Source organism: Lepidochelys kempii, chromosome 7, assembly GCF_965140265.1.
Source record: "Lepidochelys kempii isolate rLepKem1 chromosome 7, rLepKem1.hap2, whole genome shotgun sequence".
NCBI lineage: Eukaryota > Metazoa > Chordata > Testudines > Cheloniidae > Lepidochelys > Lepidochelys kempii.
In genome coordinates this window covers 62419569-62436245 of record NC_133262.1, presented here as the reverse complement: position 1 = coordinate 62436245, position 16677 = coordinate 62419569, and the positions used below count along the sequence as shown (strand labels likewise).

At 38.6% G+C, this 16677-nt stretch overlaps 1 protein-coding gene across 7 annotated transcripts in view; it reads right to left on the bottom strand.

The window, feature by feature from the left end:
- ADK (adenosine kinase) overlaps nucleotides 1–16677 on the bottom strand; it is a 542347-nt gene that overhangs the window by 76111 nt on the left and 449559 nt on the right. For all 7 annotated transcript variants that reach the window (XM_073353161.1, XM_073353162.1, XM_073353156.1 and 4 more), the window contains one exon: nucleotides 5491–5526. In XM_073353161.1, coding sequence (XP_073209262.1) covers nucleotides 5491–5526 — 36 coding nt within the window. The remainder of the gene's footprint in view (nucleotides 1–5490; nucleotides 5527–16677) is intronic.

The following is a 16677-nucleotide window of genomic DNA, read 5'->3' as shown; positions in this document are numbered from 1 at the left end:
CTCCCAGGGTAGAAAGACTGTGCCCAGCTTAGGATGGGTAGAAGAGTTTGGGTATTTGTTTTTTTGGAACTTTGTGATAATGAAGGGCTGTTACTGGATGAGACAGACTGTGTGGAATTATTCATTGACCCCAAAGAGGTGAAACAGAGGAAGAGTCCTGCAAAGTGACCTCAGGTCACGAGGGGGAGCTCAGGAGGTGGCTGTCCTATTACACACATATTATCCTATTTTACTATACATGGCTTTTCACAAAAAGGGCTAAGATTAGAACTGAGCCCTAAATTTTCTATGAAGGTAAAATGGTACTCCCTAAATCCCTAGATAAAATTAGCAGAAAGCTATCAGCCATTATACAGGACGAACCCAGAAAGCCTGGTGTAACACATTCTAATTCTCCATTTAACTTACTTGAAAACAGATCTATTGCAAGGCAGGTTTCTTAGCAGCAGTACCTTATACTACTTCACGGGAGAACCAGGCCTGAGAGTAAGCTTGGAACAAGTAGTTGTGGCTACGCAGACCTTGTAATGCATTGCTGGGGATGAAGCATTGACTTCAGAGGGAGCACACACTACTCATTTAGCAGTGCACTTGGCAAAAAATTCATGCAGTAAGCAGGTATTGATGTGCCACTGGAGGAAGCCATACATTAGAGGTTAAGTTCCACCTACAGTTAATATAGCTGAATGTAGGGCAGGAGATAAAGGCAGGAAATGGTGGCCTTAGAATGCAGTGCTGGATGAAAACTCACTGATATTTCCTTCAAGTGAGACAGAAGACCATCTAACTCGATAAACTGGAGCTGGAGTACATCCAAAGAGTCCTTCAAATGTGATCTTTCTTAGCAGCATTTTTGTGATTTTTTTATACAACTAAAGATTTTCCCCTATCTCTGGCACAAAGCAACAAGTTATTTCTATGTAAAAGTATAACTTTATTGAAAATGACTAAATTGTTTTTTCTCTTTCTTTAAACCTGGTCCTTTAAAATCTTTACAGACATATGGAATTGAATATATATTTATAGAAGCATTTTGTCTAATACAAGTCCTAAAAGTATAAAGCGGCTTTAATAATTTGCAGCTAGAAATGCAGTAGATATGAAAAACTCTAGTTATAACTAATTTTCAATGCTAAATCACGCTTGTGAAACTTTTAGATAAAGTATCTTAATTTTAAGTTCTTAGCAGGCCTGTCATTTAAATCAAGTACTCAACCATATGTGGGAACAAAATCAAAAAAGGTAAGGCACAAAATGAGTTACGCCTAGCAAGGGACATGAAATAAGAAGAGGTTTTTAAATACATTAAGAGCAAGAGAAAAACAAATCACAGGGTAGGTTCTCTACTTAGTGGGGAAAGAGTGCTAAGAACTGATGACATCAAGAAAGCTGCGGTGCTTAGTGCATATTTTGCTTCAGTCTTCACTAAAAAGGTTAATTAATATTAACAACAAGGGGGAAAGAACAGGTTAAATAATATTTAGATAAGTTAGATGTATTCAAGTTGGCAGCTCCTGATGAAATTAATCAGAAAGTATATAAGGAACTAGCTGAAGCAATCTCAGAACTATTAGCAACTATCTTTCTCCTGGGGGATGGGTGAGGTCCCAGAAGACTGGAGAAGAGCAAACATAGTACCTATCTTTAAAAAGTAGAACAAAGAGGACCCAGGGAACTATAGACCAGCCATCCTACTGGAAAGATACTGGCACAAATTATTAAACAATCAACTTGTAAGCACCTGGAGGATAGTAGGTTTATAAGGAATAGCCAGCATGGATTTCTCAAAAACAGATTATGCCAAAATAACCTAATTTTCTTTTTTGACAGAGTGAGTTACTGGCCTAGTGGATAAGGGGGAAGCAGTAGATGTGATATATCTTGATTTTAGTAAGGCTTTTGACTGAGTCCCACATAACATTCTCATAAGCAAACTAAGTAAATGTGGTCTAGAAGAAATTATTATAAGATGGGTGCACAATTGGTTGAAAGACCAGAGTATTTATCAGTGGTTAGCTGTCAGACTGGCAGGGTGAATCTTGAGGGGTCCCTCAGGGGTCAGGCTTAGATATGGTCCTATTCAATATTTTCATTAATGACTTGGATAATAGAGTGGAGAGCATGCTTATAAAATTTGCAGAGGACACCAAGCGGGAGGGGTTGCAAGCACTTTGGAGGACAGGATTATAATTCAAAATAACCTTGACAAATTGAAAAACTGATCTGAAATCAACAAGATGAAATTCAGAGAAGAGAAGCGCAAAGTACTTCACCTAGGAAGGAAAAATCAAATGCACAACTGCAAAATATGGAATAAGAAAAGGAGTACTTGTGGCACCTTAGAGACTAACCAATTTATTTGAGCATGAGCTTTCGTGAGCTGTGAGCTCACGAAAGCTCATGCTCAAATAAATTGGTTAGTCTCTAAGGTGCCACAAGTACTCCTTTTCTTTTTGCGAATACAGACTAACACGGCTGTTACTCTGAAACCTGTCTAAAATATGGAATAACGAGCTAAAGGGTAGTACTGCTGAAAAGGATCTAGGGGTTACAAATGGATCACAAACTGAGTCAAAAATCTGATGCAGTTGTGAAAAAAGCTAATATTCTGCGGGATGGGGGTTTTTTAAGAGGAGTGTTGTATATAAGACACAGGAAGCAACTGTCCCACTCTACTTGGCACTGGTGAAGTGTCAGCTTGGAGTACTGTATCCCACTCTGGGTGCCACACTTTAGGAAGGATGTGGACAAATTGGAAAGAGTCCAGAGGAGAGATGGAATAAATAACAAAACATTTAGAAAACTAAAAACGGGGCATGTTTAGTCTTAAGAAAAGAAGACTGAGGGAGGACCTGATAACAGTCTTCCAATATGTTGAGAGCTATTATAAAGAATAATGTGATCAATTGTTCTCCATGTCCACTGAAGGTAGGACAAGAAGTAATGGGCTTCATCTGCAGCAAGGGAGATTAAGTTGGATATTAGGAAAAACTTTCTAACTACAAAGGTAGTTAAGCTCTGGAACAGGCTTCCAAGGGAGGCTGTGGAAACCCCATCACAGAAGGTTTTAAAAACTGTTTGGACAAACACATGTCAGGGATGGTCTAGGTTTACTTGGTCCTGCCACATCACAGGGGGCTGGACCTGATGCCTTCTTGAGGTCCCATTCAGCCCTACATTTCTATGATTCTAATAATCCATTATCTACTTGAAATATATTCTGTTTTTTGCTCTGCCCAACTCCAGTTCTTATCTTGCTCTCAAGTACTCTTCGAGCTGTCTCTTCTCACTGCAAATCACTGTATCCATTTTAGAGATTTAGTTCTTCTTTAAAAAAATCATGCAAAATTTACAAAGAAACAAACAAACAAAAAAATAGAATGTCATGTAATAGTTGACTCATGCCTAAACAATGGTTATTTCTCCTCACATTCTGGTATGCTTACAAACAGCTAGTCTAGCCATTTCTTTTTATATTACACTTGTTTTTAAGTCTGGTTAGTTTACACTGTGCTTTATTCACAGAAGTACAAAACTCTCCAACAGGCATTTCCAAATTACTCTGTGCTGTCCAAAGCAAGCTCTGAAAACATTCTCAAATAGCAGTGGCTTGGCTCAGCTTTTTCCAGTTTGAGTTTCACACAGGCATTATATTTTATTATTTATGAAACATCTAACGGAGGTTATTCTACCTTCCCTTGATGTCGCTTTTTGGTGCTGGGAATTTTTTTTCAAACCAGAAGAGAAAACAATAGAGCGGACACGTATCAAATTTTATATATAACTGTCAGCAAACTTGACATGATAGTTATTGCCAAGCATGGGGCCAATAGGAGATAAGATCATAATCACTGTGCACTTTACCGATGTGCTCTAATCAAATGTGGCAGATTTAGGATGTTCAGAAAAAACTATGCTAGAATCTCTAAGCAAACGCTAATGGAAAGGTTAATATGATGGTGGTTAGTGGACACCAGCAAAAGTGGTTTGTCACTAGGATTGAATTTAAACAAGGCACATTCAAAATCTTTAGCTCAAGGTGGCAATAAAAATATATAATGGGTTGGCTTAATACACTACTTCCTCTTTTTCTTTATTGTCTAGCTACTACTGGGTCCCAATAATTTGTTACACTACATGTGATACTTGGAAGCATCTGCAAAATTCATTTAATTGACAGAATAAATGGAAAATGTATTTTTATGCAAACAATACAGATTATACAAATGAATCCTGACAGTGATAAAATGTCTAGATTTCTACAAAGCAACTGCAAGAATTTATGACACACACATTGAAATGGGACAGTTTTAATATTCAAAACATTAATATACCTGCTAGTGAATGATCCTAAAGAAATCTAAATCGGGGAACAAAAGATATAAATATTTCCCTCTTCTTTTGTACACAATCAGACCCACACAAAAGTTGCATTTCTCAAATTAACCTATAGGGTTCTAACTGTGCTCCTCTTATTAATGCCAATGGGAGCTGAAGAGTCAAAGCTCTATCTATACATTTGTACTAAGAACATGTAACTTTGAGTTGGTCTGATTCCCACTTAAAAGTGCTGAAAGGGATTTACATGTGCTCTGTGCTGCAATTTACATTTCAGTAGGATCACTTAACTATCAGTAAAATTAGTACAGTTGTCGTCACAATAATTATAGTGTTTAAGAACTGCACATTTGGAGATGGCACTATAGTCCTACTGCTGATAAAGCTCCTGATCAATTTATTGTACGTGAATTTAGCCAGTGAGAAACTATAAAAAAGCTTAGTCATTCAAATAAATACATCAAGATGATAAAGTTGACATCAAAAGCTCTGAAAAATCACTGTAAAATCAACAGTGTTTACTTCAAGAAAGTGAGTGTTAAGTGAAGGTTGTACATTTTGGAGAACACAGATGGAAAACAGCAACTTGTGTGCGTGTGAAAACAAAAACTTACACTACCCTTCCAAAAGGGGCTGTTTGTAGAAGCAGGGTTCACATTAATCAGTTCCTAACCATTTTATTTACAACCTTTCTAAAATCATTTGCATAATGATAATCCGCATGTGGCAGGGTTTAAGTTATCTAAAACGGTGTTATATTTCACTGTTTAGTCTTGCTTCACCACTGCTTTAGCAGCGAATCCTTATGGAGTGTAATGCAGCTAATGAGGTAGCTTTTTAACTGAACAAACTGACAGGTCCCATATCTGCAGAGGCAGCTTGAAACCATGCCCAACCTCTCGGCTTCCCAAGAGGCTTTTCAAAATTCAATAAATAACATCTGTAGGCGATGTTGGGTGCAGACCTAGCAGAGTGCGTCATAACACTGAGCTGGCAGAACAAAGAAACCATGACGACTGCCAAGTTTCCATGGCAACCACTGCGAGGCTTGGAGAGTATAATAGCACATCAATCACTGTCCAAAAGAACTTCATTATCAGCAAGAAAAAAACCTTTAGGATCTGTTTAGTGTGCAATTGTGGGTTAACTCACCTCAAAGCCTTGCTCTCTGGCTAAAGAGGCAGCTTCCTGAAATAATAAAAATAAAAAACAGTTAATTATAAAGTGCTAGCTAATGAAGAAATAATACATTTTGAAACTCATTCAGGCCGTCTTCTCTTTTACACAATTATCTCAATATATCCATATACAGTTGCTCAATTTTGATACTTGCACTAAAGGGCTCCCCCCGCCCCATCCCCAGCAAGACAGCAGGGTATTATCAATGGACTTCACAAGTTACAATGAAGAAGGTGCAACGTATGTTTTTCTTCAAGCAGGCAAATTCACTTCTGGTTATAGTAACTTTAACAACCAACCCAGGCATATGGCTTTAAGATATATTCTTAATTAAAAAGCATCATGTCCCTATTTGTCTATTAGACATCAGGATATATAGGTCATTAAGCCTTTTAAAAATCATTTGTCATCTACTGCACATTAAAAAGATAGGATTAGATATTATTTAAACAAAATGAGATCAAACCTTTGTGGCAGAATCACAGGAACATTTCTAAATACTCAGATGTCTTAATCACAGAGTCAGGCGCTGTAACTATGTTCCTTTCCTCAAAGAGCAGAAGAAACATCAGGGAACCACAATGTCCTTGTTTCTTACCTATGTTAATCGCTCCAGTCATATCTTTTGTTTTTCAATGAAAGCAGAGACATAGAGGACGATAGCAATGTTATTTTCCTATCCACTTTCCAACTTAGCATAAGCAAATATTGCAGACAATTGTCAAGAATCTTTACACCTTAACTTGCCTTCTTCCAAATTAACTTTGCCAAGTGATTTTAATAGATGGATGGGTCTTGAGCTGGAATAGCAAGATGATCCAACTAAATTAAAACAACTACCATACCAAATCATTTAAGGCAGTGTGCTTAGACATACTATCAGTATCTCTAGGACAGCTTTTGGTAATGCTTCACTTTTAAGCAGTACACTGGGGAGGGAAAAATACACATTTGTGAACCTATATAACCTGCCAATTTTTTGACAATTTAAGAACTTGAAGTGGATGTAATTGATTACAACAGTAAGGTCAGGTTAATAAAATGTGATAAGCTGAAAAGCACAACTCCTCAGGCTGCTCACTGCAGAAATATAAGGCTGCCCAGGTTAGTCTTAGCTGATGTTGACAGAAAAACTGAATCATGGTCCTGACAATTGGGTGCAGGCAAGGTTAGCCACTTTGACAATTTACGTACAATAGAATTCCTTCTTGTACATCACATAGTCAATGACATTTGCTAGCCAGGCTGTCAAGGAAGAGTGTAGGGTTCAAAGATATCATGCAGTGTTTCCTAAACCAGCATGTCATTAACAAAGCCTATACTCGTATGAAAAAAGGAGTCTGCAAGCTTCTACTATAAAGTGATGCATGTACAATGAACTGCAATACAATCAGGAAAGGCTTAGATGGGACTGGGACACAGAAAAAGCAACAATGAGAAAAATAGAGGGATGATAAGCTTCACAGAGAATATAAAAATGAACTAAAAACCATGTATTGTAGCCAGATTACATTTTTAACCTTGGTTTTTAGTTATAAAATTGAAATACAAAGTTATAATGATCTATCCCGATGGGCCTTAAAGAAGGTCCCAGAGCAACAAGACATTAACATAGAATCATAGAATATCAGGGTTGGAAGGGACCCCTGAAGGTCATCTAGTCCAACCCCCTGCTCGAAGCAGGACCAATTCCCAGTTAAATCATCCCAGCCAGGGCTTTGTCAAGCCTGACCTTAAAAACCTCTAAGGAAGGAGATTCTACCACCTCCCTAGGTAACGCATTCCAGTGTTTCACCACCCTCTTAGTGAAAAAGTTTTTCCTAATATCCAATCTAAACCTCCCCCACTGCAACTTGAGACCATTACTCCTCGTTCTGTCATCTGCTACCATTGAGAACAGTCTAGAGCCATCCTCTTTGGAACCCCCTTTCAGGTAGTTGAAAGCAGCTATCAAATCCCCCCTCATTCTTCTCTTCTGCAGGCTAAACAATCCCAGCTCCCTCAGCCTCTCCTCATAACTCATGTGTTCCAGTCCCCTAATCATTTTTGTTGCCCTTCGCTGGACTCTCTCCAATTTATCCACATCCTTCTTGAAGTGTGGGGCCCAAAACTGGACACGGTACTCCAGATGAGGCCTCACCAATGTCGAATAGAGGGGAACGATCACGTCCCTCGATCTGCTCGCTATGCCCCTACTTATACATCCCAAAATGCCATTGGCCTTCTTGGCAACAAGGGCACACTGCTGACTCATATCCAGCTTCTCGTCCACTGTCACCCCTAGGTCCTTTTCCGCAGAACTGCTGCCTAGCCATTCGGTCCCTAGTCTGTAGCTGTGCATTGGGTTCTTCCGTCCTAAGTGCAGGACCCTGCACTTATCCTTGTTGAACCTCATCAGATTTCTTTTGGCCCAATCCTCCAATTTGTCTAGGTCCTTCTGTATCCTATCCCTCCCCTCCAGCGTATCTACCACTCCTCCCAGTTTAGTATCATCCGCAAATTTGCTGAGAGTGCAATCCACACCATCCTCCAGATCATTTATGAAGATATTGAACAAAACCGGGCCCAGGACCGACCCTTGGGGTACTCCACTTGATACCGGCTGCCAACTAGACATGGAGCCATTGATCACTACCCGTTGAGCCCGACAATCTAGCCAGCTTTCTACCCACCTTATAGTGCATTCATCCAGCCCATACTTCCTTAACTTGCTGACAAGAATACTGTGGGAGACCGTGTCAAAAGCTTTGCTAAAGTCAAGAAACAATACATCCACTGCTTTCCCTTCATCCACAGAACCAGTAATCTCATCATAAAAGGCGATTAGATTAGTCAGGCATGAATTTCCCGTGGTGAATCCATGCTGGCTGTTCCTGATCACTTTCCTCTCATGCAAGTGCTTCAGGATTGATTCTTTGAGGACCTGCTCCATGATTTTTCCAGGGACTGAGGTGAGGCTGACTGGCCTGTAGTTCCCAGGATCCTCCTTCTTCCCTTTTTTAAAGATTGGCACTACATTAGCCTTTTTCCAGTCACCTGGGACTTCCCCGGTTCGCCACGAGTTTTCAAAGATAATGGCCAATGGCTCTGCAATCACAGCCGCCAATTCCTTCAGCACTCTCGGATGCAACTCGTCCGGCCCCATGGACTTGTGCACGTCCAGCTTTTCTAAATAGTCCCTAACCACCTCTATCTCCACAGAGGGCTGGCCATCTCTTCCCCTTCATCTGTGTTAAACTATTGTTTGGACAGGAAAGTGGATACCAGTACACTCTTACATCTGTGAAGTGCAAACTATTGCAGTTAACAGTATTTTTATTTCCTTATATGGGAGAGAGACTTTAAGGAAGTTCATCTTAATTTCCTGGAATTGGGCATTCTCATATAACACATGCAGCTTGAAAGCCCTGGCCCATGCACAAAAATGTGTAAGCACTTGAACAACACTTAAAACATATCTTATCTTCCGATTTTCCCCTCTTATAGCTTCATCTTTTATGCTGGTCTGCTATCTCTACAGCTACATAAGTGATGGTAGCTAGTTTATACAACCACAGATTTGTTTATAATAAACCTTCGATCTAAAGATGTTTGAAAGCACCACAGAGCAACAGCAGTGTTTGTCTCTCCCTTGACCACCTAGCCCCCAATCAACAAAACCATCAAAACAAGTTGTCTTGTGGGCTTGATCCTGAGATATGCTCAACACATGCAACTCCCTATGAAGGATCACACCCATTTAAAAATAACCTTAACCTTAAAGCCCTCATAGTACAGAAAATAGTAAAGCTCAAAAGACAATACTGAAGATTTGCAGACTGGGTTTGCGGAAGAGTGAAACATATTAGTTTTAAGGATAGTTCAAAGTAAATTAACCAAACAGAACTGCAGAGGATGACCCCATCATACCTCAATGGGGAGGAGAGGAAGAGGCATTGTCTGGCTTTCCGGGGGAAGGGGAATAGTGCTTTAGGAGTGGAGGGTGGGAGAGGGGCTCAGAAGCTGCTGCAAAAGTGGGAGTGGGTCAGTGAGGTGACACTGACTCACCCCCAGGGACTGGAAGGGCTGGGGAGTTGAAAAGGGGCAAGCCAAGTAGGAGAAGCCCCTTTTTTCCAGACCAGGCTGAGCAGCACCCACACTCCCTCCCCTTGACAAAATATCGGGTTTGGTCAGGACTTGCTGTGAGCATCACACTAGTCGCTCCTTTCTAAGGGGGCTGGGAAGGAATTTTTTCCTCACCACCAGAGTGGCTTAGGTGGAGTGGGTTTTTTCGCCTTCCTGGGGGGCTTTATTACAGTGAGTAGGGAAGGGAGCTAGGTTATGATGTCGCAGCTTATTCTGTAAGTTTGGGGTGGATATCCTGTGCAGGTACGCCATAGGGAAGGGCTACAGTTACCAAAGAAATGGCTTGGTAAAGGACTTAGAAAGGAGGTGTTTGTTAAAGGAGCGGAATGGGGGGGGAGGTTTGGGGCTCCTGTGACTGGCACGGCAGGGAGCCCTTTCCTTATAGTCCATCTTAACCCTTGTTTTAGGTGGTGGGAAGGTAAGGTTGGCTGGGGGACCCGGATGGAAAAAGATGGGGGTTGGCGTAAGCCCCCATAGCTATTGAAATGACCATGGAGTTACCTGCACTGTAACTGTAGTCCCAGACATCTAACAATAAAGTTGTAGCCCGATTAAAACCATATCAAGTGTCTCTTGTTGTTCTTTCAATATAGCTGGACAATCTTTAGTTTCTGTTCACAATAAGAGTGAAAGAGGAAACAAGCAGTCCCCATCTGTGCTGCCTCAGGGTGCCTCATACTGAGCTTCACATCACTAATGAAGTAGTCAGTTTAAAATCTAACCTTAGAGTGGCTGTAACATGTGGAGTCTGCTAGGGTTATGATAGCCAGTCAGGGCGTTCCCTCATGCAGGTGATAATCAGTTTGATAATCACTATATTTACAGGCTTTCCATTTTATATCTGACATCAGGAGTCACAAAGAAGGAAGGATTAAGGAAATAAACAACCCACATAGAGACTTTACTGCTCCCTGGAGAATGCAGCATCTTCATTCATGCATGACATGCGACAACATAAAGCAAAACAGCAACAAAACAGAATTTTCTTAGGAGGCTGGATAGGTTTTTTTTCCACTTTTGATAAACTTTCACTAACTCATATTTTCACAACACAACACTTACTTTTATAAAAGCTTCATTGTGTGCTCATTCAAACTATGATATATATTTATAATCATCATACTCTCATTTATACCATCTTTGTATTTGCCTATCACAGCAGATTTGTTACTGGATAGCCCAAACTAGAAATAGAACTGGTTTAACAATAATGCATCATCAAGTTGGGAAAAACATTCCTTAGTAGTATATGGAAATTCACACTGTAAAACTATGTGTACAGGGTAGTTTAACTTGAATAACACTGTATCACTAAAATTAACACTGAACAGTTTACACAGGAAAGGGGAGATAAACTAAAGAGATAACAATAAAAAACGACAACTTCCTTTAGTACCTACCACTGCTATTATACTACATCTCTTTTGCTAGCTTAAAACCATTTACACGTTTGCATGTATTTTATTGCTCTTAGTTTCCTAGTATTTATTAAGTGGAGCTGTCTATAATCTGGACTGAAACTAATTGTATCGTGGCTTGTTAAAATTCCGAGGCTTTTTATAACCAATAATATAAAACTATTTGTTTATGAATAAACAGAAACATATCCTCCAAACAGAAGTTTAATTAACCTCTACTTTGTTATGGGTATTTAACCCCCTGTTCAGCAAGAATTTTATGATTACAGAGCTAGATGGTTCAACTATCAATGATTGTATGTTCTCTTTGCCATAACAAACACTAGGTAAACTACATATTACATTTTCTTGGCATACTGAGTTCTTTTTTTTATTGGTACCAAGGTTATATGGTATCTTGATTAAATTATACTCAAAACAGTAACAAAATGCATGCCGGATTAAATTTAATTAATTTAGGCCAATATAAAACTCATATAATTCTCTTCAACAGCATTTAAAACTATGTATTGCTGAAATCAAGTGACAAGACCTTCCAAAAAGTGCCAGCAATGGTATTATCTATATTATGCATTTTGACTTTTAAGCCTGCAAAAATATCACAGCAAATCAAATTGCATTTTGTTGCTAAAACCAACACTATGTCATAAATAAATTATAAAACAGCAGGAAACAATAACCTTGCACATGAATGTGTTTTCAATAATTATACAAGATCGCAAATGCAGGGGATGCACAACCTAACCTTTCCTCAAAATCCTTCTTGAAAGAAGGAATATCTCACTGAACACCATAAAACCCAGTCACTTTTTCCTACGTTTCTCTCATAAATTTGTCATGGTAGAATACTGACTATTTATGAGGGAGTTCTCACTGCCACACCTGTAAATCTGCACACCCATCATGGAAGGTCATGGATACAGCATTTTCTGCCTTCATTTGCTTACAGTTTTATAAGTGGTACCCTCCATTTCCTTTGGGAAGACAAACCAACAGCATATCAGTAGATTCTGGAACATGAATAATTTTAAAGCCTCCTCCCCCACAGAACGGTTTTAGAGTATTAAAATGCTTTTCCCAAATCCAAGTGGATTATGAGCAACAAAACTTTAATGGATTCTTAAAACCACTAAGATCATGCAGTTTGAGTCTGCATTTGGCAGACCCGCTCATTCACTATTTTACTCCCACTAATATCTCATTTAACCACTTCTTGAATGACGTCTCTACCATATTCTCTAGCAATCTATAGCATGGCCAAATTGCTCTTTCTTTTAAAAATTTCTAAAATCTAAACTTTCCCTTCCTTACCTTCAGGTTATTGCTCCTTGCACTATCAGCTTCTGAGAGTTGTGAATTATTATTTTCTTTCATTTATATTGTTTCCTTGAGGGTATTAAAGACTATGATCACCTCCTCAGAGACTTCTCTTTTTTCTACACCATAATCATTTAGTCTTCTCAGTCTCTCCTATTAATTCTCCTCTAATCCTTGTATAACTTTGTATTCTTTGAATTCTCTCTTGTTTTTCTACATCTCACCTTGTCTGCCATAATGAAATGCTAGTAGCATAAAGTTTTACTAAAGTGAAACCCTAATTGTCTAAATGGAATGGAGGACAAGAAAGTAATATAAATAAATAGGGATGCAGTTAAGAGAGAGAGTTTTTAAACAAATGATGCACTTTGGAAGTTGGATTTTCTATCAGGGGTTTTTCTGATAGACATGGTTCAGATAGTCTAAGTTTTGCTGTAGTAATGACACACTACCTTTGAGCTAAGTGGTTAAAAAGTATATCCATGATATAGACACTCATTTATTTTGCCCAGAATCCCTGTAAATTTTTTTAAAAAATAAATAAATAGAAGAAATCAAACACATTTGAGTATGCTTTGGTCACAACACATCACAGAGGTATCAGACATGAAGCTCTACTAAAGAATGAGTGTATGCAGAAAGATTTGTCCCTCCTGGATGTTGTAAACTAGGGAAAAAATAGCCCACCTCTTTCTCTTCTATATCATTCTCTGACCCTTGCTAGCAGTCCCCTTCCCCATGGATTAATGCTTAATTGCACACAGCATTGCTTTCTCTTTCCTCACTCCATGAATTAAAGCAAACTACAAACAAACAAACGCTCAGCTTCCAGGTTTGCAATCCAGCTGGCCTCTCCCTTGGTGTATACTGCAAACTTCAAAGGTGCTGACCTGCCTTTGACTTCAGTGGGATATCTGGGTGCTCAGCACTTCTGAAAATCAGGCACCTTTTTGCTGAAGACTTTTTTCCCCTTTTATGGAAGGTGGTAACTTTCCTCACACTTATGTAGAAACCTGGTCTTTAAGAATATTGCTATCAAGAGCACCAAGAGTCCCTTACATGTGCCTCTCTTGTAACAGCCGCATCATTGTGTGGGAGTTAAACTTGTCTTTGAGTAGGGGGTGAAGTTTTTATTAAATGCCTCAGTAAGCTGTGCCACATTTTCCACTCTTTCAACTGCAGACCAGGTCACACTATTAAATACGATCCTAGAAATGGCATCTGTCTTAACACATAAAAAGGATAACAGCTTTCTGGTTGCTATGTTTTGGAATATAACAAAGGCATCCTACATACATCACCAACTCCATGACATACTTCTTGGTAGGGGTTTTTTTATACCAAACCTGACTATTCTATAAAGCACATAAAAAGCTTCATAATATGATCTGTTCTTACAACTCACTTCACTGTATAATGTGCTACATTATAATGTGCATAATATGTATGATGTCTTCATTTTATTACCTGTCCTGCTCTCAAATGAGGAGCAGTAACAGCAAACCACATACCTTAATATGATGAATTAATAGGATGCAAGAGCCACGATTAACCTTACATCATGTAGTTAGGAGCGATGCCATGACTGTGTAATAGCAATCAAGAAGTATAAGCAAGTAGATATATGTTTAAGATCATTTATGTTTGATTAAGGAAGGTACATATTATTGAGTTGTAGCTGATATTTCAAATAAAAATAGATTTAAAGTATACTAATGATATTAGCGTAATTAAGATGAGCATTGTGATTACTTGGCATCTGGGTATAGATATTTTAAAACAAGAATTCTATGAAGTGTCCACCAGTGTCCACACGGCACCCTGACATTTAAAAAAGGATAGATGTACAGTTTATGTGGCAGATCCTCAGCTGGGTGTAAACTGTCATAATTCTATTCACTTCAATGGCGCTATTACAATTTACATGACCCAAGGACCTGCCTCTATATACTTTCTTTAATGGCAGCAGTAAACTTGTTGTGAATAGTGACAACAACATGTATTTTCACATCAATCCAGTTTAATGCAATTATCAATAGTTATTTTCAACACAAAACATTGGTCTATTCTATACAGACTTTTACTTGGTTGCAATTTGGTTTAGGCAGACATTCCTTTTATGTCAGATAGTACCACATTCCATTGTATCAAAACAATACATCCTCCTAAACCTTTATAAAAACTGCCCATTTATAAAGGGTACTCAGAACTCAGCAGCAAAGAAATATTGTTCCAGAATTTTTAAAAATTTCTTTAGAAAGGGAGAGACGGAGAGCTTGGGAGCAGAGGGGAAAAGAAAAAGGGAAACATCAAGCATATCTTCTTGAAGCAAATATGTATCTGATAAAATTCTCATGCAGTTGGTAAAGTTTGATCCATACTTGGAGATGCTTCCTGGGAGTACAATGCTTCAAAATATTTTGCTCCTTGACAAGTATGAGAGATTCATCTAAAAGATTTCTCTAGTCAGGAGCATACAACTGTTCACATTTTCAGACAAGGGATCAATAAAAGCTGGTCACAGACTGGGCGGCTCCTGCATAGAGCCTGAGAATCATCACTATAATCTCTGAAAAAGTGCATACCCACCACTATATATTACAGATTAAAGCACATCTGGCATTAACTGGATGAAATACTGAAAACTTTTACCTTTCCTGTGAGCAGTGTCAGATCCCAAAGTTATCTTAGTTCATAGAGGCTAGCAGGGATGCACATTATGCCCACATTATGCCCCAAATTGTCCCACTGCTGCTACAGAAACTGACCAATTCATAAAGTACATGGGTTTCACCAAATGAGGGGAAAAAAAATCAGTTTAGAACATGTGAAAACACTATGTGGAATAAGAGCTGCAATGTGCACGTTATTTCGTGGTGTTCTACCAGAGAGAGTGATTTGTGAGGGCTCATTTAGAAAATAATTAAAACTTTGTTTCCCATATCAGCCTTGGCAAGGCTCAAGCATCTTTATTACCTATGCATCATCATCAACTGTTTTCTTATTCAGGTTATTACTAGAATTGTAGTGGCTGCCAGAATCTTCTGGCAAAATAATAATTAATAATAATAATAATAATAATAATAATAAAAAAGTCACTCAGAGTCAGAGGCTTAATGCCATTACAAGGTCTGCAACAGCTGCAATAGTGATACACTTCTGAGCCATTTTGAAATTTTATGATGAATAAAGAGCTATTACTTATATCTCCACTTTACATCCTAATCTAAGGAACAGCACTATTTATGCCTCTTCACTGTATCTCAACTCGTATGCTTCTGATATCAAATTAGCTACATCATATTACCTTAAATTGTCCATTTGTCTATATGAATGCATCTGTCTCTAATTAAAAATAAATGCAAAAGGGGGAAAAAGATAAATGCCTCCTTGCTTAATCCACAGATCAAGTAAACTAAATAAAGATGGAAACAAATATGTTAAAATCAAGTAGATAGGGTATTAGGGGAGATAAGGAATTAATAAACGTATAAAAATGAAAGATGTCCAGGATCTTTTGAAATCTGTAATGCTGGCCCTTGGATTCTCTCAGTCTGTAATCTGAAACCTCCTGTATTATTTCCTGGCTGAGGGATGACAAACAGAAATAAAGGACTGCATCACTTTCAACAAGTCCTTCTGTGATTGCAGGCACTCAAACTGGCCTGAAATCACTGGCCTGAAATTACAGCAATCTTAGCTGAGGAAAATGATTAGGTAGTTCTAAAACTGCTGTGATGTAGCAGGACTTGCAGATCACATATTGTCAACTGAACACCTAAAAGGTTAATAGATTTTTAGCAGTAAAAGCAAGACGTTTGATATACATTGTTTGTATGATGTCATGTGTGGCCATTTAGAATTATAACTAATGGCTATCGCGTCAGGAACCCTATAAAGAACAGGGGGTGAACGATCACATAACTCTCTTTCTGTGCTAGGTTTAACTGCTCAGCTAACTCCTATCAAAAAAATAAAATTGACCGCCCCATCTGTCAGCAAGAGTCCTGACTTCTTACTGATATTAACAGTACTGATTTTACCTTTTTAAAGTTAGTTTGAATTCAGTTGACTTAGACATTCTTATTATAGAGAATTTCTTTTGCCAGTGCCTGTTAACTTAGTCTGTACATTTTTTGTAGCTCTCTCTGAAAACCCCACTTAAATTTCATGGCTTCTGTTGCACTTTATAGGTTTGGCTACTACAGTTATGCTAGACACACATGGTATGTCTGCACTGCAATTTAAGCCTCATATTAGTAGCACTTGACTTACCAGACTCTGGGCTTGTTAACTTAGG